At 34.2% G+C, this 25,447-nt stretch overlaps 2 protein-coding genes across 2 annotated transcripts in view; both read left to right on the top strand.

The window, feature by feature from the left end:
- LOC110112059 (plastidial pyruvate kinase 2) overlaps positions 1–13,235 on the top strand; it is a 31,238-nt gene extending 18,003 nt beyond the window's left edge. The window contains exons 8-12 of the mRNA XM_020844141.2: positions 7,295–7,470; positions 8,282–8,384; positions 8,491–8,639; positions 8,784–8,892; positions 12,905–13,235. Coding sequence (XP_020699800.1) covers positions 7,295–7,470; positions 8,282–8,384; positions 8,491–8,639; positions 8,784–8,892; positions 12,905–13,012 — 645 coding nt within the window. The 3' untranslated portion in view covers positions 13,013–13,235. The remainder of the gene's footprint in view (positions 1–7,294; positions 7,471–8,281; positions 8,385–8,490; positions 8,640–8,783; positions 8,893–12,904) is intronic.
- A 9,566-nt stretch (positions 13,236–22,801) lies between these two features.
- On the top strand, positions 22,802–23,209 carry LOC114580382 (fructokinase-1-like). The gene has a single exon (XM_028697751.1). It carries the CDS (start codon positions 22,802–22,804, stop codon positions 23,207–23,209), a length of 408 nt encoding a protein of 135 aa, XP_028553584.1.
- Positions 23,210–25,447: the final 2,238 nt, after the last annotated feature.

Genomic DNA, 25,447 nt, shown 5'->3' with positions numbered 1-25,447 from the left:
CAGACTATGCTTAGAAAAATTCAACTCATTTTCAATTCTCTTGGCTCTCTACACTAAGACTGAGAATTCACTGATATCAAAAGGTGCCAATGTAAGTCGTAGCTGATCCCTCAGGCCTCTCAAAAATCTGTGACACTTCTCCTCCTGAGTGCTGACATAGTGTGGCGCATATCGGGACAAAGATGTGAACTCAGTTTCATATCGCGTAACTGTCTTAGAACCATGAGTAAGATTGAAGAATTCGTCTTGCAGAGCCAGTCTGGCTGAAGGAGGAATAAACCAGTCTCTGAATACCCTTACAAAATCGTCCCAATGTATACTGGTGAGAGCCATCTGTCCAAAATTTTCTCTATGTTGTGCTTGCCACCATCTTTTTGCTTCTCCTAGCACAAATGTAGCCAATGGTACCTTTCTGTTTTCAGGACCTATCATACCATCTAGAATCTTTCCGATCTTTAACAACCAGTCATCAGCCACTGTTGGATCATCTATACCCTTAAATGCTGGCGGTTTAAAAGTCTGAAATAATTTTAAATGTCGATCCACTTCACTGTCACTTTCAGATCTGGGTCCACTGCTGGTAGAAGATTTCTCCATAGATGCCATTTTATCTACCACTTGTGAGATCAAAAGCACAATATCTTAAAACACTTTAGACTTATTTTCTCATGCATTCCTGTTTCCGTATCTGGCCTGGAAGACTGTCCAGTCATTCTTTCTGGTAACTCCTCAGACATATTTATCTGTATGCATATAGATTATTTATATAAGCATTTATTAAGCATGTTATGTACATGTGTTATTGTACTAAAATGTCATGCATATTTCTATTAAAATTTGATTCAACCTATAGCTCTGTATATATCAGATTCATAGTATTTCATCCTACCTCTTGACCTAAATCCGATTATGCTTCCATTTGATTTTAATTAGGCTATGATACCAATTTCTATCACACCCCAGTTTGGCCTACTCTCTAACAAACAAATTAAAGTATAATAGAGAAGGAAAGAAATCTAATTAGGCTCTCCTAACATGTCAACCTATCAACTCCGAACATCATAATAGAAGCATATAATGTACTTTACTGAACATTGGACATAATTAAAACAAATACAGAGCTCTACTAAATCTTTTGAAATTTACTTACATTCCAAAAGGTTTATACAACTATCCTTCAGATCTCCTCTAAGATCTCTTTGTACACCAAAATATATTTACAAAAAAAAAGAACGGTCACCTCTTTCTCGCCTAGTGCCCTACGTGCTCCTTTCCCTTACCTGCAGTATAACCACTGCAAATGAGCTATGGCTTAATGAAATACACAAGCAATGTATAAAAAATAATAATAAACAAATAAGAAATGCTTAACAATGCTAACATAGTTAAATACATATTGAAATGCCATATTAAGCCTGAAAGTGCCTAGCAGTATTATTTATCTTTCAAAAACTATTCCACATGTTTAAATAAGTTATATAATGGTTATAAGCTTTTGCACAATTTCAACTTTCCAATTCAAGGTTGGGTCTAACTTCCCAACTTTTTAGAATGGAAGCTGTTCTCTCATTCAGGGTTGAGTCAAATTTCTCAACTTCTAGAATTAAGAGTGTAGGCATACCTCATCAGGTCTTTCGCCTTTACTTGTGCGGGCCTATCCCCCATATATAACTTATTTCACTTTTCATATAGTCATCCTTTTAGCCCTAATGACATATGCTTTTGATGACATAGTTGCGCTTTAGCTGCCTTTTGGTTGCCCTTTAGCTGCGCTTTAGTTCCACTTTAGCTGCGCTTTAGTTGCGCTTTATGCTCATTCATTAGTTTATGAATGTTTACCCTTTTATGCTTACGAAATCATTAACATTGCTAAAGATTACCCTTTACATAAACAATTTCATACATATACGATCATATCCATACAAAATAACTAAAATAAATTAAAATACATGTGGTCATAAACATAATCAAGATGAAGTGCAATAATAAAACATTTATTAATTCTTATAACCTTGTTTGAGTATCTCACCTCGTTCTCTAGGAAAGTCGGGTCAATTCGTTCTCCTAAAGTACCATTGCCTCCTTTCCTCTTATATACAATCTCAAAAAAGTTTCTCTTCATTCACCCCAATGTGACCTCTCTTCTCCTAAGCCTCCTTTCTTCATTTTCCCTCCTTACCTTTTTCTTCAACCCAAAGAGTAACCAGTTCCATCAACTTAGCCTGCATCAGTTTTCACCACTCTTCCGCACAACCAGCTTCAGCATTTTATTGAATTCCAGCAACTAGATTTTAGAAATTTATTCTCTAAAATCTTCCTTCAAAGCATCTCACAGCAGCAGCCTCAACAAGTGGCTCCCGCTACTCAGCTTGAAGCTGGCTTTCGATGTCGAAGGAGGGACGGGTGGGGAAAAGAAGCTAATGTCTCCACAGAATAAATCACACTATTAAAATGATATTAACACTTAAAATTCCACTAAACCTTCTCAACCATTCCCAGCCCTAGGATTTCCATCAGCTTCATGCATGCCGATTTAAGTGGAATTGCTACAGTAATTGAGTGGAATTGCTACAGTAATTGAAGTACATACCATTAAATAATTTACTAATACTTAGCCTTTAATCTAGCTGTCATTTAAACCATTAACTGTAACTAAACACGATCAATTAAACAATTAGTTTGTTAATTTACATATACTTCTATATGTCAAAAATGCTTGGAATTAAAGTGGAATGTATATAAAAATAAGCTAACATTTAGAGGAAGTTAGAGGAAATTGAAGCTTACATTATTTTAAATATTTTGAGAGTATTACAATTCACCCCTGTTGTAAATTTCGTCCTCGAAATTCAGTGTCTTAGTTGTTGTCAAATAATTGAGGAAACTTAAGTTTAATATCTTCTTCTCTCTCCCATGCTGCCTCTTTTTCTGATATGTATTTCCATTTTACTTTAACATAAGGAATCTGACGATTTCTGAGCTGTTTACTATCAAAATATAGTATTCTTTCGGGTGCTTCCGTATAAGTCAGATTCTTCTGTAGCTCAATATCATCATGTAAGATTCGTTGATGGGCATCTGTAACCCATTTCCTTAGCAGTGACACATGAAAAACGTTATGTATATCTGACATGTCAGCTGGAAGAGCAAGTCTATAAGCAACTTTTCCAATTCTTTAAACAATTTCAAAAGGTTCAATAAACCTAGGACTCAATTTGCCTCCCTTACCAAATCTAGCTGTACCCTTCATAGGCTTAACCTTCAAGAATACAAAGTCACCCACTTCAAACTCTACTGCTCTGTGCTTGGGGTCATAATACTTTTGCTGGCAGTCCTGAGCAGCTTTTAATTTGTCTCTAATTAATCTGATTTTCTCTATTGCTTCCTCCACCAGTTCTGGACCCATTAACTGTCTTTCTCCTACCTCAACCCAAGTTAAGGGGGTTCTGTATTTTCTACTATAAAGTGCTTCATATGGTGCCATTTGTATATTGGATTGGTAACTGTTGTTGTAGGCAAATTCTATCAATGGTATGTAATATTCCCAGCTACCTTTGAAATCCAAAACACATAATCTCAATAAATCCTCCAGTACTTGAATGGAGAGGATTATGTTGTCTTTGCTCTGGATGGATTAGGGAGTGGTGGTGAAAATGTTTATTTTTTATCTGTGTTTGTCCTCTGTAGTGGGATAAAGGCTTAATGTTGTTGTTGTTGCTGCTTGTCCTCTGTAAGATGGGAAGTTGTTAATTCTGTTGGTTCCTGTAGAGAAGAATAAGAATGAAAGGGAAGATTAAAGAAAAAAAAATCTAATGAAAAAATGATTTTCTTCATTTTGCTTCTTTCGTTATCTAGCACTTTACTAATTGGTAGAAAATAACCTTATTTTGTTGATCTTGTATCTTGGTCATGTTGAAGAGCATTCTCATATCATTGATCTGATATGGGTTTATGCTCTCTCGTACCACTGATCTTGTATTTGGCTGTGGTTGAAGATTGCCTCATTTTTTAATTTTTTATTTAATTTTTTATTTAATTTTTATTTTGGTTGAAGATTGCCTCATGCCATTGATTTTAGATTCAATTAGGGTTGAAGATCACTTAATGCCTAGGACTATAAGAATGGTGCTTTTGATGAAAAGACCGATAATTTCTAAGGCAAATCTCTTTTATGCCTATTTATTTAGATAACTGATTAAGCTCAAACACATTTTAAATCTCTACATATAAATGAATAAGCTTGGATAGCGGCTCGCTTGTTCTTTTACATTTATGAACATACTCATTTGTTAACGAATTGCTCACTATGAGCTCGATTAAATACTCATTTGATGATGATTTAGCTATTTTTTCATAATTTATTTTTTATTATTAAATCAATTTTCATATATTTTATGAACTTCAAATGTTATTTATATGAGTAGAAGTATACATATGATGAAATGTTGATTAAACAACTAGATGGATATTTTAAAAATCAATTTTTTTTTTATTAATGTTTGGTATAAAAATATTAAATAAATAACCTGATGGATCTATTAGAAAGCTAATTTTATTTTTATAGAACAATTGATAATGAGAATACTGAACAAATGTGTAGATGGATAGATTAAATATCTATTTTTTTAATTCATAATACATTATAAATAATGTTTAGTTATTTATTGTCAATTTTGATAAAAAAAGTATCAATAAATTTATTTTTACTAGTAAGTCTAATTGTAGGAAAGTAGAATTATGAAAAAATTAATTTGAATTTTTTTGCTTGATTTTGTACAAAGTTTGGAAGTATGTATATATATATATATAATTATATATATAATATATATATATATATAATATATTTATATACTATAATGAAAATAAATTAAAGCTAATTATATAAAAAAAGAAAAAAGTCCCTACAAGAGGTTGGCGGGTAAAGGTGAGGCACAAAATTGCAATCTAAATATATAGACATCAATCCAATGTTAGAAATCATTAATCTCTATGCCCAAGAATTCTTTAGCAAGATTGCTTGACTTATAAGTCTCACGTCTTTCAACTTTAATTGTTTATATTATTAGCATTTATTAAAAATCGATAAGAATTAAAATAATAAGTTTGAACAGCTCGGCTTGAGCTCGATAAAAAGATAAATAAATGAGCTTGAACCAATGTTTAAAATTGCGTATTCGGGTATTGATGCATTTTTTGTTCTTGAGGCGAGGCGTAAGCCTCAAGGCGTAAGCCTCAAAATCAAAAGATTACGTAAACATAAAATAATAAATTTTTATATACTAATGAGTGAATAAATAAAACATAAAAAAAAGCATAAGATATGAAGTGAAATCAAAATATCTCAACAATAAGACAACATGAAATATAGTTCAATTCAAAATTCTATCTTTTCCAAATCCTAGTATTCTTTCATTAACTTATAATTCAATTTCCAAAAATAAGCATAGCAAGACATATCAGATAAGAACTCAATCAAGTCATCAGCACTGTCATCACTAAGGGGCATTATGGTGAACTGCTCTCTCCCCTTCCTCCTCTCCTATAGAGTCCAATGTCAGGCATTTACTTTAAGATTTATGTAAGTTTTAATATATATAGCGTGAGGCGTAAGCCTCAAGCCAGTGAGGTGAGGCGGGCCTTAACCAAGTTGAGGCGCAAGACTCATAAAAAAACTCGAGGCTTTTTTTACTGGAATTGCGCAAAGGCGGGCCTCATATTGCGCAATTTTAAACCATGGCTTAAACAACTTAATACTTGGCTTAGTTTGATTCACACACGGCCCTAAGTCATGCCATTGATCTTATATCCAATCAAGGGCAAAAATCACCTTTTGTTGTTGATATTAGATCTAACTAAGATTGATGATGAGTTATTTGATTGAAATTTTAGTATAATCTCATATTGAAAGAGTAGCTTAACCTTGTCATGGATGATTGAAGGGGGAACATTTGATTTAGAAGCATTTAATATAGTGAGACAGATTTGATATGGTGGAGATTGGGAGTGGGGTTATAGTTTCCATTCATTTTGGAGCTGTTAGTTTTGGCTTGTCTTGAAGTTATATTTTGACCTCATCTTTGAGGAGTAGGGGGCCAGTAAAATTATAAGTATTTTATATAACATTGGGTAGTCAATTATGTGGATCTTGTTGCAATGGAAAATATGGTATTCAATATAGAGTGATAGACTGATAGTATATTTAGCCTCATCCTGAAAGGATGATGGATCTTCATGCTGTTTGGGTGAAGAATATAGGAAGTGCTGTTTTGCTAATTTTAGAAAGTTTAGATTTTGACCTGATGAAATTTGGGCTTGAGATTTTCATAAATTTGGTTAAAAGATTAGGTGTATTGGTTTTTTGATGATTTTATAAAAACCTAGATTTTGAGAAGATGGAATTTTTGTTTGAAAATTTTATTAGAGGTGGGTATAGGTGCGAGGTGGCTTCTCTCCTAGTCGTTAGAAGCTCCACAACCCCAGAAATAATTTTTTTGCAGTCAACTTTGGCATAGTTTGGTGAGGGGAAGCTCTCATACGAACTTTGAAATGTTTAGCAAACTTATAAAATAAAAAATTAGAGAAAATTTGAATTTCGAGTGTTGAATAGAGGAAGTTTTACTATTGGTAGAGCTAATGGAGAATACGCTATTCACTACATTTTATAATTTTTTGAGTTTTATAGAAGTTTTTCTAAATTTCAAAAGATGTAGGTGCATGCAACGAAGTTGATCAATTTATGTACGAATATATGACCATTGGCTTGTTTTTTGGGCTATGGAGCTTTTAAGGACATGGATAGTCATTGAGACATTATGGTGGTTGTGTGTAGGATTTGTCTTTTTGGGAAAATGGGCAACATGGGATTCTTTCTAAAATGGCTTGAATGACTTGCTTGAGTGCAAGTAACCACATGACATTGATTTGACTCATCATGGGAAGGCAAAAATTTCAGATTTTTTAACTTGGGATGTTAAAAGCTGGTTTTTATTTGAGTTTGGATTGTCTTGACTTGAAAATTTAGTGATTGAACCCTTTTACATATTATGGTGGCTTGAGTTCTAAGAGGGCATGAAACGGGGAGTTGCTTATAAACTTAAGCTTGTCGTGCCATTGTTTTGAAACCTATTATTCCGTGGATTTAAATTTTACCTTGGTTTGTGGACCATTATTGTTTACCCAAAAATTAAAGCTGAAACATGTCAATTTGGGTAGATTAGAATTCTATTTTACCCAAATTTTTTTTTTGAAGAAATGCCCCCAATGAGATTTTAATTCTAAAATTCTTGAATTGCAGGAAGAGATTATTAGAATTTGCCGAAGTATGGGAAAAGCTGTTATTGTGGCAACGAACATGCTGGAGAGTATGATTGTTCATCCAACGCCTACACGGGCTGAAGTATCGGACATTGCCATTGCAGTTCGTGAAGGTTCTGATGCTGTGATGCTCTCTGGAGAAACTGCTCATGGAAAGTATGGCAATTTCAATTTCAGCTTTGTCAGAGAATTCCACTATTATATACCATCAAATAGGAGATTATTTATTCTTCGTACTGCTTTGTTTTCATCAGCAGATAGTTATCATCTATTACCCCATCCACTTCAATATTATAATTGTCTGGATAGCCTGCATTGCTTAATAATATACCCTGCTGCCTTTTTCCTGTGTCAGATTGAAACGTTTAGACAAACGCTGACATCTTCAACTTTTTTATTTTATTTTTTGTGATGCCTGATGGAGAGAATATCATATAGCAATCTTGATTCTATTTCCAGCATGCTTTCATTTCTAGATAACAAATTTCAAAGACAGCCTTTGAATATTAAACTTCATTCAGTAATTAATTTTAGGTGTCGTACTTTTCTTCTTAAATCATATAGAGATTTCTGTTCTTGCTTTCTTAATGCTATTTTAGTGTAGAAAACTCTCCTGTGATCTAATTTTCTGGCTTCTTTTATGATGGTTAAAGCTTTTCCTTCTATCTTCATAGAAGAAATTGTGCCTATGTATCTCTATTTTTATGTAGTTTCAGTCAATCTGTTCATAATACGTATTTACATGACCACCCTTTAACTGATAATTTTATGCATGAATATCTCAACGCCAAGAAGCATTGTCTGAGTGTTTATCCTCCTAAATATCCTGTTATATTTGACATTCTATCTGAATCTAATAGCTCAAGAATGGAGATAAGAAAACTATAAAAAAATAACTACTGTCAAATCAATTTAGTTTTGGTCATTGGGATTGTCAAAACTGACACCTGGTTTTGTTGTCATGTAGATACCCACTGAAAGCAGTGAAGGTCATGCATACAGTAGCTTTAAGGACTGAAGCAACTATAGTTGGAGGTGAAAAACCAACTAATCTTGGGCAGGCTTTCAAGGTTGGAAGTATAATTGTTTTATTATTTTTCATCATTATAATGATTTCTTTCTTTGTTTTTCCTCATCATATGATAGTGTACCTAAACTTTGTTTTTTATTATGTAGAATCACACAAGTGAAATGTTTGCTTACCATGCAACTATAATGTCAAATACTCTTGGAACATCAATTGTTGTCTTCACAAGAAGTGGATTTATGGCAATTCTATTGAGCCATTATCGGCCTTGCGGCACCATATTTGCTTTCACTGATCAGTGCGTATCCAACTTTTTTAGGTTTTAAATGTGTGATAATATTCATAAAAGATATTTTATTTTAGTAAATTCTCTCATGCTTTTCATTGTCATAACTAGTTCTGAAATTACAAGTACTGATAATGGTATGCATTGGCCATTTAGGGAGAGAGTGAGACAGAGATTGGCCTTGTACCAAGGGATTTGCCCTATATATTTGCAATTTTCAGAAGATGCTGAGAAGACATTCACAGAGGCCCTTTCTTACTTGCAGGTGATTTAAGCTACAGACTTCTTTATCTCCTCTGGGTTGATTTTATTTCAAGGTCGCATAAATAGCAGTGTAAACCATCAATTTTGTGGACTTCGATTCTGGAACCTTGGTCCTTTTTCAATTATTGAAAAAATGAATAGGATTAGTTCTTTTTTAGTAAATGTTTAGCACAATTTCTTTAGTAAATAAATACTTGAAATTTGGGTGCTATGTGTTATAAACATTTGCTTCCCTGTGTTTACTAATCATACAAAATTGGTCGTGCAAAGAGGAAACTGGGAAATCTCTTTTCTGTTTTTATTTTTTTTAAGAAGCTCCTTAGGTTTACTAGTTTTTTCTAGGCTGTTATATAGGTTACTCTCTTCGATGCTTGTCTCAGACTATTTACTTGCACAGATAGTCACCTGCAACTTTTTTATATACGAGAGGCAAGCTAGAGATTAAGGTTCAATGAACCACCTACTTTGCATGTGTCGCACACCAGCAAGTTGCAGTAGACTTCTAACAACATGGACTTTTAGCCACATTACAAGAGTAACATAAAAAGAGGTGATGAGAGGAGGTGATATTTTATGGCTTTTAGCCACATTACAAAAGTTACATAAAAAAGAATTACTTGCAATACAGATAGCAGAGTTCCGTCTAGCTAATGTCTGAAGAAGCTGATGATATGGATGTCCCAACCATGCATGCCAGAGAGATGTGGAAGGATGATAAGTGTGAAGTGTTGAAGTTGTCGGAGATGGAATGGAGTAGAGGTTGTCACGGCTTCGACCACTAAGTATTGGTTAGTTGGTCAAGTTGTCCTTTATGATGAAGCCAAAAAAATCAAAGAAAATAAAATAATTGTTATTAGCTGTAAGCTTGTGAATGGAGAGAAGGTTTGTGGGTGAGAGATGGTACATGAAGTAGATTTTGGAGGTAGAGCTTACGTGGTGTATGAGGTAATGGAAGAAGACCTTGACCGCTTGATGGAGATACTATCAGTGCCATGATATTGTTGAGGTTGTTGTAAGTGGGTAGCATCGGAGGTAAGGTGGGAAGAAGCACCCAAATCCAAGTACCAATCAGTTGGAGGAGAAAAGTGCTGTGGTGTGAAGAGGCCACTTGGTGGGTTGAAGTTGCTTGGAGTGTACTGGAGATTGCTTCGGTGCCAACAATTGATGGTAGAGTGTCCAGTATTGCCACAAATTTGGCAGATAATTATGGGAGTTGCAGAAAAGCGAGGTGCACAACCGGTAGAGTTGAAGTATCTTTGTGAGGAGGATTTTGCTGCAAAGGAATGACCACGACCTGACCTGAAGGAATCAGCTGAATGAACCCGATAGGAGGAGCCATTGAATGCATGAAGGGCTGTTGAGTCTGCAGGAATAATGACTTCTTTAGTGTAATCGTTATGGATATTTATTTCTTCACTGCATAGAAGAGAATAATTAAAGATCATCCAAGCTAATAAGAGTGAGGGATGTGCGAATAACAGTCTTGAATGCATTGTAGGTTGAAGGCAATCCGTTTAAAATGTATAAGATAATGTCCTTGGTGTCTATATGAAATCCGGCTGCTACTATGTTGTCCACCAATGAATTAATCTGCACCAGGTATTGAGTGACAGTGATATCTTTCATGGTAATGTGATGAAGTTCATTATTGAGTTGAATTACTCTTGAATGATTTGTGGGTTGTAGCCATTTCTCAAATGTGACCCAGATTTCATGAGTGGTTTATAGGGTTAGAACATATTGGAGAATTCAAGGTGAGATGGTAGAAAATAATGCAACAACTAGATTTTGATTGGTGAGCTGTCACATTTGATAATGTGGATTGAGTGTAATGTCACCAGTGGAGGAAGAGAGATGTTTTGGAGGACATGTCTTAGAGCTTGAAAGAAAGCCATCAAAGCAATTTGCAGCAAAAATTTTGACAACTTTAAGCTTTCATATGGCATGATTGTCATTGGTAAGTTGAATATTGACAACGTGCTTGATGTTTGAGAAAAGAAATTTTAATGGAGCTGGAATACTGAAATCATTTGTAGTTGCAATATTTGACGATGCTTGCGGAGATGAAGAAATATGGCTGTCTGCCATTGATGTGAGCAGTAACGTGGCTCTTAAGACTATAACTCTGATACCATGAAGTAATCTGTGAGTAGGAGAAAACAGAGAAGAACAGAGGGAAAATGCAATACAGGGGAAAATGCAATACAGGAGAATGTATTTTTCAGTTCATTACGGTTTCAGAATGATCATTTACATATTATGTTAAGTTAGTTACAGAAGGATGAAGGGTATTGGCTAAGTGACTATTATGGAATGTGGTATCCTACTGAAATGATTCCCTGCTGTAGTTAGTGGAGCTAACAGAGTGATAAGTTGGCTTGCTTATCTACAACAGCTTTATCATAGTTGCTAACAGGAAGGACCTTTGGGACCTTTGGGATTCTGCTCAAGCAATTTACTCTCATTTTCACCCAATACAGTTCTATTTCTATGAAGAAAAGGAATATTTTTGATTGATTTTGCTAATTAAATATTATCTATTTTGCATACTAAAGCAATATATTGGAGTATTGGTTTAGTACATTGAATCTACTATAACAAAATATTAAGTATATAGATGGTGACTTAAAATTTAGACTTAATTTGCATGATTAAAATAGAGAAATATTCGAAGAAGGCGGTAAAGATATTATGGATACTTGACAGTAAATTTTATTTTGTAATTAGATAATTATGTATGGGGGTTGATGGGCAATGAAGAAGTTGCTAAAATATATACCAATAAGTTAGATATATAGAATTATTATATAAGGACTAGTAAGCACAAGGGGAAGGTCCACGTTATCATGACTAGAAGCTGTGCTAAAAGATTTGTCTTATTGTTAACACTCTGTGAAGTACTTAACAATAATGAAAGGGGATGTTTAACAAGACTGACACTATATGGTCAGGCAAAATGGCGAATGATGCTGAAGAAATGTTTATTCAGGCTAATTGAAATTACAAAATTAAAAATAAAATGCTGAAAGACTGCTAAAACCTACCAGTCATGTTAATAGTTTGGTTTGTCGAGCCATGGGAACTTCTATTCAAAGCACAATGCTAAAAGACAGATGCTAAGTTTGGTTTCTTGAATCATGTGACTTCACTTATTCCTTTAGCTTACATAAAGCTGGTAAAAGTTGGCTATTTATCCTTTGATAACTTAGGTTTTGTTGGGGACGGCTTTTTGTTACTTCTTAAACCCGCTTTCTAGTAAAAAAATTTAATGATTGAACTAAAAAGTTCTTTAATAAGCAGCAAGAAAGACGTCCCAAACAAAGCCTTAATTTATGATTTACTGTTGTAGGTACCATGGAGTTTGCAAGTAACGCTTTATTAATTTTTTTTTTTCAATCTATATATTGATGTATCAAAGTCTTTTGCACTAGATGCTCACTATGTTTGATTCATTATCTTAAGGATTAAAATTAATCATAAATATTTAATTATTTGAAAGCAGGGCATAAAGTTACTTACAAATAAATATGCATGATGCCAGTTATAAATAAGGAAAGCACAAAACAAGTACAAACATAATTTCACTCGTGAAGCTAGTAATATTTAGTTGAAGATCGCATGCCCTTCTCCTATATTTAGAGCCTATCTGTAGCCTCTACGTTGAGAATCAGAGCATATTCTGTTCAAGCTAGAGCTTCTTTAATACCTTCTAGGATAAAGCTTAAGTCAGTCTTATTGATTGATTGTTGTTTAGCTGCAAAGCATGTGAAATAGCAACTATTTATCCATCAATTGAATACCACTACTTAAGATGGATGCAAATAAAGTTATACTAGCTTCTCTTAGTGTAATCGTAAGCTGAAATGCAGTCTAGTGCTCCATTAAGCTCTATAAAAGCTTACAAAAAAACACTTTCTCTATTTCATCAATTTCCATCCTACTTTGATGACATTGTTGCGTACATTAGACTTGCTATACTGCACTAACTTTCATGTTTTCTTCTGAATATACAGAAACAAGGAATGGTCAAGGAGGGTGAGCAGGTTGCTCTTGTTCAGAGCGGTAGAAAACCCATATGGAGATCACAGTCCACGCATAATATCCAGATCCGGAAGGTTTAGCTTATGAAGTTAAGCTTTTGAAACCTTTATCTTCAAAGAACACGGCTATTTCTGAACTGTCTGGAAAACAGCCTTCTTTCCTGATTTATCTTTATTTTATTGAACTTTATTATGTAATAATATGCTTGCGGTGATAGTTTGCAGCTTTTTTCAGTGACTCGAAGGCTGTTTCTATGTGTTGTAGTTTTTGAAATTTTATCAGCGTTATCAGTTTTCTTCAGTATTTATTTCTGTTCAGATATTTTTCTTTATTATCTTTTCCTATAATATAAACATATATTAAATTTTTTTTTTTTTACTTAAAGCAAACGTCTCCTTTGATAATAAGGACACCAAAAGTATAAGATCTTATATTATTATCTTTAATAAAAATTCTATTTCACATGAGATATGACATTAATTATGAATATGTTTAGACTCAATTATGAATGTTAGCATGAATAATATAAGATGCTTTGTATTCATATTAATAAAATTTTCTATACATTTTATTTTGTACCTAATAACTTCAATAACTTATATTAAAGCTTTTGTTGAGGCTGCCTTCTAAGAACCCTAGCTGCCCTCACCCTTGTTGCACCTGAGTTGCCCCCTCCTCCGGCTTTGTTGGAGGGACTCCACCTCTTATGATCCCTTGAAAGCCCTCTTAAAAGCAGCTCCCCAGTACCCTCCATAAAGGTGCTTAAATCTGGCTTGCTCATAACATTAGAATTCCCTCAGTACAATTGTTAGCAAATTGAAAACCACCAAATCAAATCATTTAACCTACCCTTCATTCAAACCCCTAAATCTCATTTCTAAACTAAAAAAACTCTTATCTTTGTGAGAAGCTCGTTGGTTGCAACATTTTTGATGAGTAACATACTATCACAACATAATATCATTCTCTCAGTGGGGGGGGGGGGGGGGGGGGGGGGGTTTGGTTGTCCAATCAATGGGTTCTTCCATTGGTTGGATATGTTATTGGCATGTAGCCCTATCATGAGGCATTGCTCGTCGCCACAAAAAAATGCGGAATATGAATGGTATTTTACCTTTCTTCTATTCGAATGATAGGTTTTTTTTCTTTTCAATTCCTAATCCCTTGAAGATTATGAAATGGTTTGGTGCAAGGGATATTGGTTTTTCTTTTTCAAACCTTTCTTCTTACAAAAAAAAGGTCCCCCAAAATTTAGACATAAGAGAGAAGAGTTATCCACCCTCCCTCTCTAGATCCAAATACAAGATGACTCTTTAAGCTGTTGGAACCATGCAAGAATCTCTAAAATTATGAGCTTAGATCTCCACTGACTGTAGATACCTTAACTATAGATAAAACTTGTCCAACAATTGCATGTGTTTATGTTCAAATCAATAAAACTACACATTTTCCTATAAAAAAAAAAAAAAAAATCCTATTTTCCTCCGAGGTAAACCTCAAACTCTTTTATAGAATATGATTGGAAACCTTTTCCAAGCCCCACCTATGGATCCATGGTTCATCCTCAAAACTTCTATCCTCTTGGCTCCTTCGATGCACCTATTCCCTTCAACCACAGGGGTTGAAGCAAAAGTAAAAAACCTATATCCAACAACCACCTTTTTTGGCCTCCGTAATTATGAACCAAACTATGAAATCTCCAAGCAGCATAACAAATCACACTGACACCTCTCATATCACACAGCCTTCCACTAAAGCCAGTTGCCAACCCCCTCATGATATAGCCTTCCTTCTACTCAAACCCTCTATAAAAAACTCGCCAACATTAGCCACCCATTAGCAACCTACTATAAATCACAACATTTTTTTCCCTCTCGTATGTACTTGATAACTATTCACTCTTATAAGAACACATCCCTGATCTTAACCAAAAGCTTTTCAAATCAGCTCAAGAAACCTAATTAGTTCTTTGAAACCTCCCAACATCCCTAAGGCCAACAATAACCCAAAATTCCAATGAACTCTCCATCATTTGCTTCTTGGAATGTAAGAAATTTTAATAGGTTTGACAGAGTCCTCAACAACAAAAGTCTTATCTAGTCTTTTAAGCTTATCTTTATATGCATTTTAGAGGAAAAAACTAATGATTATCATCTTTTTGATATTTGGTTTCTCCATAACCATAAACTCTTCTAAAATGAAGAAAGTTGTAACAATTTTTCTTTTTCTAATTCAAGAAGAATCTGGTTGAAGTGGAATGCTTCCATTATTCACTTTCAAGCAAAATATGCTAATTGTCAAATAAAACATGGTGAAATTCTCTTTGGTTGACTCTACTTCTTTTCTCCTCTCTATTGTTTATGCTTCAAACCTACACACTGAAAGAGCAAAACTTTAGAATGCTCTTAAAGACATTAGGCTTGATGTTGCCTCCACATTCAAACCTTGGTCTATTATAGGTGACTTCAATTGTTATAGTCACCATAAAGAGAAAAATGAGGGGCATACCTGATCTCTAACTATAAGATATGAGACTTTAATAGTATGATTTTTGATACATCGTTAGAAGACTTGACTTCTATTGGTATTTATTTCACATGGTTTAACAACCTAAATAACTCTCCAATTTGCATAAAATTAGACTCGGTGCTTGTTAATGATACCTTACACTTTTCCATTCTCCTACTATAGAGTTGAAAGCCCAATATGCTCTGATCACTCTCGTTTGATCATTCACACCCAACAAATTCCCAAAACCAATAAGAGACCTCAATTTAAGAATTATTAGTCCATGCTCTTTACGCAAATTTCTATAGCAAAAATAACAACAATGACCCTATCAATTCTCTATATTCTAAAGTGAAGTTGCTAAAAGACCACATTAAAGGAAAATATTAGAATTTCCCCATATTCCATCTCTTTGAAGTTGAAAGATTTAAAAGCTTATCAAGTTAGATGCTTTGAGCTCTTAAACATTGACGCTTTAAATCATTCTCTTAATGGCATGGCTAAAGATATGGGTGAGGCCACTAATAACACATATTTTTCTTATTTATATTTGAGAAAATCAAAAGGAGGAAAAACTATAATGTCAGTTGAGAAATTTCTATGGATCAAGGAGCCTTTCACTCATCTGATATTGCTTGTGCTGCTATCTCCCATTTCATACATCTGTTTAATCCTTCAACATCAGTATTGATAATTTCATTACAACCAACAATGTAATCCTACCTCACAACCTATCCCTCCTTATTGCTCCTATCTGTGATTGTGAGAGATTAAGAATGCAATCTTCTATGCACCAAAAGATTCTTCACCTAGCCCTAAACGGTTACACCTTTGCATTCTACTTCCCCACTTGGCATATAGTTGGGCCTTAGGTTTGTGCTGCTATTAGACATTTAAAAAAAAAAGCTATCTCAAAAAAAGTCAAATCAATGTGCATTGCTCTCATTACTAAATCTACTCATGCTGGAAACATCACAAACTACAAACATATCCCTTTGCAATACAATTTTCAAAATTATTATAAAAGATATTTCTTCTAGAATTCAATCTATCATGCCTTCCATTATTCACCAAAGTCAATATGTGTTTATTAAAGGTAGAATTTCATATGACAACACCATTTTGACTAAAACAATGCATTCTAAATTCAATTTTATAGAAAATGATCATCTATTCTATGCAAAATTGATGCGTTTAAAGAGTTTGACACTATTTCTTGAGAACATATCCTATGTAGATTACAACTCAATGGTTTTCTCACTCGTTTCATTGGTTGGATCTAAAAGTGTTATGGGGCACTTAGATGGGGGAAGGGGGTGAGTTATGTTGACATTCATATTTATGCCAAAATTGGTACGAGCGAAAGTGACATGAATGACGACTGATAGATACGAGGTCATATGTGGCGAGCATCGAAATGCCTTGACCTTGTTTAAAATCGCTCAAAATTGGTCCAAACGCAAAATGGATTGCATCAATGAATTAAGGGCATCCAATTTACTAAAGGGGAATCACTCATGCTCAAATCGATTGAAATTGATGATGAGCATGATTGTTTGCGAATGCTATGCTACACAAAAAAAAATACCTAAGCAATGTCTGATTACAAAACGAACTTTGTCGTTGAGCTCTAAACATCAAAATTACCCAAGGAGAAACATCTCATGATCGATTTGAGTGAAGGAGACCAAAATCATTGAACTACAAACCTAATATTGCATGATGTTAACCGAACATCACCTGTTCGTAAAATCGACTTTGTCGTTGCATCTGAAACGTCAATAATACATATAAAGGATGTAGTATTGCCTAGGTTGCATGCAAGGGAAAGTACAAAACTAGCAATATTGTCAACAATATAGGAAAACTCGTGATTACCATCGGAGCTTTCGGCAGAAATCTATCGTTGGAAATTACGGTGTTCGAACCGGCGTTTTATTCGACGGTTAAATTACGACAAAATTTACCGGCGTATATTATGCCGGTAAGTTTCTAACGCATTATCTGCTATTAATGTCGTATCAATCTATAAACCTATATTATAATGCGGCGTATTTTCCGCCGATAATTTCTAGCGTACTAACCGACGGATATTATACTGGTGTATTTACCTTGCAAATTGCAAAGAGATGATACGAGCATGAATAATGAAAGATCTTCTAGGGTTGATTCTAATTTCTTTATGCTATTTAATTATCTCTCTCTCTCTCTCTCCTATCTCTCTCACTCTCTCTCTCTCTCTCTCTCTCTCTCTAATCTATCTATCTATCTATATATTATATATAATAAAATATAATTTTTTAAATAATATAAATAAAATCTTATTGTATCCCATCTACTGCTAATTCCTCTCTATATGCTTGCTTGGGTTGCCTAGAATTAAAATTACATTCTTTTGAAAATAAATCTAAAAATTGGATATTAATTTGATTACAAATTTAACAAATATCCTAATTCAAATATATTTGCTCTATAAAATAATTAAAAAATATTGATTTTTAAAAATTGTCATGAGTAATTAACTTTTAAAAATAAAATTTGAATAAATGCTTTCTTATAACATTCACTTAATAGTGTATGAATATAAAACTATTTTTTTAAGATCAAAATTATATTTATTTAAAATCTATTATCAAAATAGACTTATGTTGTTTTTTAAATAAAAAATATAGTTAATATTATGATGTAATTTAATATGAAAATGAGCATAAATTTTTCTATTTTCTTTGAAATTAGTACTCTAGCTAAATAATTAGTATTTAGTAATCTTAAATAGAATTAACAAAATTTAAAATTGGGATTTATAACATACCACTTTATTTCATGCTATTTACATATCTAACACCTAAACTTTTAATAATACATCCTACAACCCATAGAACAAATATGTGTGTATGGAATGAAATACTAAAGTTTATAGGGTGGTATGGGTGGTAAGAATGAAATATGTTAGTGAATATTTGATATTATTAAATTTTATATAAGAGATTAGAAATTGTAATATTAAAGTTTTGGATATTAGATATTTAAATAGCATGAAATAAAGTGATATGTATGTAAATCTCCATTTTATTCTATTATAAAAATTATCAAAATATTATAATAAAAATTTTGTCCTAAAAATTTATGAAATTTAGAACACAATATCAAATGACTAGCTTCTTCAGACGACATCCCCTTTAATTTTTTTTTTTAAAGTCGAATGCTAGTCGTTTAGTATTTAATTTTTTTTAAAGAAAATCTGAAGGCCAGTCTTTCACTACTCAAATGATTGGCGTTACATCAATAGGACGAGCCACATTAGCTGGCCAATTATTACTTAAGCGCATGATTAGAATCAAATTATTATTATTTTTTTAATTTTTTATTTAACAAATAAAGTTTCTGAACAATTTTATTTATAAAATTTGTCAAATCAAATCTCCATTCAATATTTCACAGGCAACTACTCTCTTCCTCATTAGAAATTTTTACGCACGGACATCGGATATGGAGCTACGTTGGGGCTCCAATAAAAAAATGATGTGTGGACTGATATATTACTATGTATTACTGTGTATTGGTGTGTGTATTAGCTATGTATTGGTATGTATTAGCTATTACACAGTAATACATGCCAATATGCAACTAATACACACCAATACATAACTAATACATATCAACACACAACTAATATACATCAATACACGATAATACCTAGTAATACAGTAGTTTACTTCATATTTTCATTGGAGTCTGAAATAGCTCTACGCCCGGTCTCTACATGTAATAATTACTCCTTCCTCACATGCTCTAGTAGACAACAACCCCTTCCATTCTCCATTCATTCAACCTCTCAGTCAAACCCAGTTCTGCATGTATACCTCTCACCAAGGCATATGAAGGAATTAGAGTTAGTAGAGAGCATTTCTCTCATCTTCATTATACTAATGATACCTTAGTGTTTGGCAAAGAATCTCTTCTCAATTTTACAAAGCCTCAACTACATCCTTAGAAAATTCGAAGACTGTTGTTACCTCTATCAACCCTGCAAAGAGCAACATCACTTAACTTCTCTAAACACCCTGAACCAACAAACTAGTTGTGATGTTCTACATATTGTTAAAGATAAAGATGCATTCTCTTACCTAGGGATTCCTATTGTTGCTTGAAGGTTGTTTGTTTCTGATATCTAGCCTCTCAAGAAAAAAAGTGACCCTTCTCCTAAATGTTTAGGAGGCCAAAGATCTCTGTTTTAATGGTAGAATGCAATTCATCAAGTTCTTTATGTTGAACTGCATTGTTGATTAGATCTAGACTCAATTTTAACAAAAAACTTACCTTAAATATATTAAAAAAATTATGTGCCAAATTTGTATACCATAGTGAAATAAATGCTGAAAAAAATCCACCTAATGACTTGGAAAAAACACTTACAGAACTACCAAGTATGATGGCCTTTGTATTCCGGCTATTAATGATTTATTTGATGCATTTGGTTGCTCTTTGATTAGCAGATCTCTCACTCCTAATTATTTGTTGGGCTAGTAGTGGAGAGAAAAATTCCTTTCCTTTTGGTATAATAAATATCATAAACCAACTAAGCGCTAGAAAAGACTTCAAGCTTTAGCTGCTCCCCCATTACTAAACATTTCACATTTAAGATAACGCCTGAATGCAACCTTTTGTTCCTTGGGGCCTCCTGGCTTCGTGGAAAAAAAAAACTTTAAAGAACACTTCAATATCCTTAACGATTCAGTTAACATTCCTAAGACCAAAAAATTTTTTGAGGTCCTTTTGAATGGTAACTGGAACCTACCAGCTTCCCTCCCTGTTCATGTGCAAACTATTATACTAAAAATCCATATTCTATCTACTAGGACTGACAACATCTATTGGATGAATAATTCCAAGCCAAAATTCAAATAGAAAGCTGGCCTCATGTTTGGTGGAGCAAGCAAATATGGCACAAACATTATTCCTTAAGCTTCTCTGGTTACTCCTGACTTGTAATTTTTGGTGGGCTTAAATCCGATGATGCCCTCATTAGCAGAAATATTCATGTTAAACCTTCTTGCAGCCTATATAATGGCTCTTTTGAAGCATAAACTATTTATTTTTTTAATTTAGTTTTTCTTTTAATCTTTTATTAACATCTTTTTCTTCCTATATTCTCTTCCTTCATGTCAGACTCATATTTATCTTAAGTGATGGATTTCATTGATGATTCGTGAACTGCATTTTTTTAGCTAAAAAATGCCTCTAACTTTACACAACGCCGGAAGGCCTGGAATGAGATGCATGCCCATCTTTCTCTATAATTATAGATTAAAAAGGCTATTTTAGCCAAGTTAAAGGGTTGGAAAAAATATGAAGAGGATAAGCTATGCTTTGATTGAATTGGGTGGATCTCATTCTGGTATTGCCCATATACATTTCTTGCTTGTGCCTTCATCGTGTGCTTCCTTTTTTGCTGGATGATGATGAATTATTTCTTCCCTTCATCGGGTAATCGTGAACCCATCTGGCTGATCACTTACCAGATCTTAAATTGTGGTTTGTTGAATCAGTTGAACCAACTGATCTCCAAAAAACCTTTCCAGCTTAGAATCATTCCATACACCATTTAGAATTACTTTATTTAAGTAGATCTCATTATCCTCAAATCCTGGTACATAAGTAGGCCATTCATTCAGCCTCTTGTCCAGCAACCAGTGTCTTTGAACATCCTAATAGATTTTCCATTAGCAATTCTCCAACTTATAATAGGAACTAACGCTTTAGCTCCATCTGAGATAATCTTCCAGGAATTAGAACATCCCTTCTTGAACTCACCATCCCAACTGGCCGACCCATATTTGGCTAGAATTTTTTTTTGAAAAAAACAACTCAAGATTAGTAAAAGTCTTCCACGCCAATTTAGCACGTAAAAGACCCACTTTGCTTACACAAGAATATAAGCCACGGCCACCACACCTCTTAGGCAAGCATAAAACCTTCCAAGATACATAATGAAGCCCATTATAACCATCATTCTTATGCCAAATATACTTCCTGAAAACTTATCTATTTCCATTAAAAACCCCTTAGGAAATAGAACATGTGTAGATAAAAACATTGGAAAAGAGAGCACTATTGATTTAATAAGAACAATTCTTCCCACAAGGGATATGAATTAATTACCCCAAGTATTGATTTTACCCAATGTTTTAACAATGTTACTTCGAAAGTCTGCAGTCACCAATCTTCTCAACGAAATTTTAACTCCTAAATTATCCATTTCCCTCATTGTTTTAAAGCCCATATTACAAAATTTTTTTTCTTCTTCCTTCTTTTGACATATTTCCCAAACAACATAGAAGACTTTTGAGAATTAATACATTGTCCAGACCACTTACAAAATTTTCCAACAATGCTCTTCGTTTCCTTCACCATCTTTACATTTTCCTTCCAGAAAATAAGAAAGTCATCAACGTACAAAAGATACAAAATCCTCTGTCCCATTGGAGAAATCTGAATGCTCATAGTACTTCCTTTATGAAAAAACTCATAATATAGCAATTGAGAACATAGAATAAATAAAAACGTTGACAAGGGACACCCTTGCCTAAAAATACTTCTTGCTTTAATCCAATTAGAAGAAATACCATTCACCAAGATAGAAAAACTATAATCTTCAACACATTCTATAATAAGCCTTGAGAATTTAGAAGGAAAACCAAAATAGCTCAAGACTTGATTTAAAGTCATCCACCTCATATTATCATAAGCATATTCCATATCAATTTTAAAAGTCACAAGCCCTTTACTTGAGTCAAAACATCTGAACTTATGAAATACCTCCCGAGTTATTAAAACATGATTTGATAATAAACATCCTTTCACAAAAGCCACCCGCTCCTTTGAAATCAACTTAGGAACAACAACTTTAAATTTATTAAGAAGAATACTAGCTACAATCTTATAAATTGCCTTACAAAGACTAAGGGTGTGTTTGGGACGGCGTCACTGTTGCTTTGCTTTATAAAAAATTATTAAACAATCGTTTGGGGCGGGCACGGCAGAACTGCGGCAGAAAAAATTCACGGCACATAGCTGCTTCTCGCAACCTTTTACCGAGTCCCGCGGTCCGTTGCTTTCCGCCGAAAAATGACATAAATCCCACAAATATTCACGACCTTTGTCCCTTCGGCGCCTTCCGCGACCCCATCTTGCCGGCGACGAGGATTTCAGTACGATGCTCGCCACAGTTCTACGGGATAATGGTGTCTACGTCGCCGGCATTCGCTTCTCACCCACACGGCGTCTCCGTCGCCTTCCGCGACCCCAACTTGCCGGTGACGAGGATTTCAGTCCGATGCTCGCCGTAGTTCTACGGGACAATGGCGTCTCCGTCGCCGGCATTCGCTTCTCACCCATACGGCATCTCCGTCGCCTTTCGCGACCCCGGTGGTGCTTCGGCAAATGTTTCCATCGCTATATCACGGCTTGGAGGTTTGTCCGCCTTCATTGGAAAGCTTGGCGATGAGGATTTCAGTTCGATGCTCGCCGCAGTTCTATGGGACAACGGCGTCTCTGTCGCTGGCATTCTCTTCTCACCCTCATGGCACACTCTTTTGATTTCTCTCCGTGCCAACGGCGCGCACGAGCTCATGTTTTTTCCCATAACGATTGAAAATTTTCATTCTTATCCGTTGAATGTAGTTTTGGATATTAGATTCGATGTTGAACTTTTTTGGCCTTGTGATTTCTGTGATTATTATTGTTTTTCAATGCTTGTATCACCTTAGGGCACAATTCAACCATAAATCTTTATGCATGTACGCTTCTGGTCTTCGAAAGCTTCAAAATTTTCGTTTCTCCTTTTGAGGAATGGTTTTCATATGCTAAAACATTATAGAAAAAAAAAAATATTATGATATTTAAAAGTTATAAAATATTTCAAAGTTAATACAATTTTTAATTTAGAATTGTTGGTTTATTAGCATATAAATTTTTTGAAAAATTTGACATTTTCATCATTTTTTTCATCTCAATATATAAGGGTATAAAGGTAATTTTATTCTCATACAGCTGCAGCACAGCAACTTGACAGTTATACTTCCCAAACAAAATATATTTCTTTATGTACAATAATTTTTGAAAGTAACTTTATATACAATAATTTTATAACCTACTTTACCGACAGCTGCAGCTGTCCCAAACGCACCCTAATAGGCTTGAAATTTGCAGGAACAATAGGATTATTGATTTTAGGAATAAGTACAATTAATGTCTCCTTCCAATCATCATTCATCTTCCCATACTTTAAAAAGTCATGAATAGCATTCCAAACATCTTCTTCAATAATGTCCCAATACACCTTAATAAAAGAATATGTAATACCATCATTACCTGGACATTTATTGGGTCCAAGATGCTTCACTATGGCTAGAAATTCCACCTTAGATACACCAGCTTCCAAGAATACCCTGTCTAATTCATCCAGCAATTGAATAGGAGATGGCCATCCATCTAGCACACAGTCCCTCACCTTCCATTTATTCTGAAAGAATTTGAAGAAAACATCCTCAATACTCTATTGATCATCAACAACCACACCACTCTCATCTTTGATTTGATGAATCCAATTCCCATTACATCTTACATTTATAAAAGCATGAAAAAATTTAGAGTTGGAATCACCATCCGATAACCACTTCACTTTGGCACGTTGCCTCCACCATATGTTCAACCGTGTCATACTACTATTAAGCTCAATTACCTTGGCCCTTAACAAGAGCATTTGATAAGCAGAAAGTCCCCCAACATTAGCCTCTTCCATTTGCAACTCCATTATTCTCTTTTAAGGTCTTCCTTCAAAGTCATTAAATCTTTGAGATTGGATTTACTCCAATAAAATAGTGCATTCAATGATCTCCTGAATTTGATATTAAGAATTTTAGTATTACTCCCAATCGCCTTTTAAAACCAAGTTTTAGCCACCACAGCCAAAGCAGCCAGATAAGAAACCCACACATCTTCATATTTAACAACTTCTTTAGAAGGCACCTTAGATTTCAACAAGTTAATGACCAATGGACAATGATCAGAAGTTACCCTTGTAAGATGACAAACCACCAACAAATGAGATGAAATCAAAGCTGATGAGTTTACCAAACACCTTTCTAACCTTTCCATAATATGAGCTCCTCCATTTTTATTATTACACCAAAGTGAACTTTGGCCCAATGAAACCAAATTAATGATAATCATTATCCACCATAAAAGCCTTCATCTCCTTGGGTCCTTGGGAAAAAGAGAATATTCTCCCTCCCCTCTTATCCTCCCTAAAGAGAACATAATTGAAATATCCCCCAATAATAGCAGGCTCATTAGGTGATGAAAAATACTCAATTCTACTCCACATCTCCCTTCTTTTAAACACCTCCTTATTTCCATAAATGAAAGAAATTAACCACACAACTTTATTCAAAACATTCAACTCGTCAATGACAAATTGAGAATAAGACTCCAACACCAAAAAAGGAAGCAACACTAGCTTTCCAAAGAACAATAATACCACATGACAACCCTTCAGAAGGAATGCAAAAGAAATCCCACTCATTACCAACAATATTGTTAACTTCATTTATATCAACAAAAGATAATTTAGTCTCCAACAACCCAACAAAAAAACATCAAACTCCTTCACAAAATCCCTTAAATAAAGAGAAGCTTATTTTTTCCTAGCTCCTTTACAATTCCAAAAAGCAATAGAAGACATTTATGAACACAAGGGGAAACCTCCCCGCCCTTGTCTTTACCACCCCCATCAACATTCCTATTCCTAGGAACCTACATAACCGGGCCTAACCTTTTTAATTCCTTAGAAAGCTTCTTCTTCCCACAGGCCAATTCTTCCAAAACCTCCCCAAACTTATCAGAATTATGTAGTACACTAGTACCAACCTCCACATGAGATTTTTTAACACCATCTTTCACCACAACCTCCTCCTCATCATTCACCCATTCAACACATTAAAAGG

The sequence above is a fragment of the Dendrobium catenatum genome, unplaced genomic scaffold (assembly GCF_001605985.2).
Source record: "Dendrobium catenatum unplaced genomic scaffold, ASM160598v2 fragScaff_scaffold_114, whole genome shotgun sequence".
Classification (NCBI taxonomy): domain Eukaryota; kingdom Viridiplantae; phylum Streptophyta; class Magnoliopsida; order Asparagales; family Orchidaceae; genus Dendrobium; species Dendrobium catenatum.
This window is presented reverse-complemented; position numbering and strand designations above follow the sequence as displayed.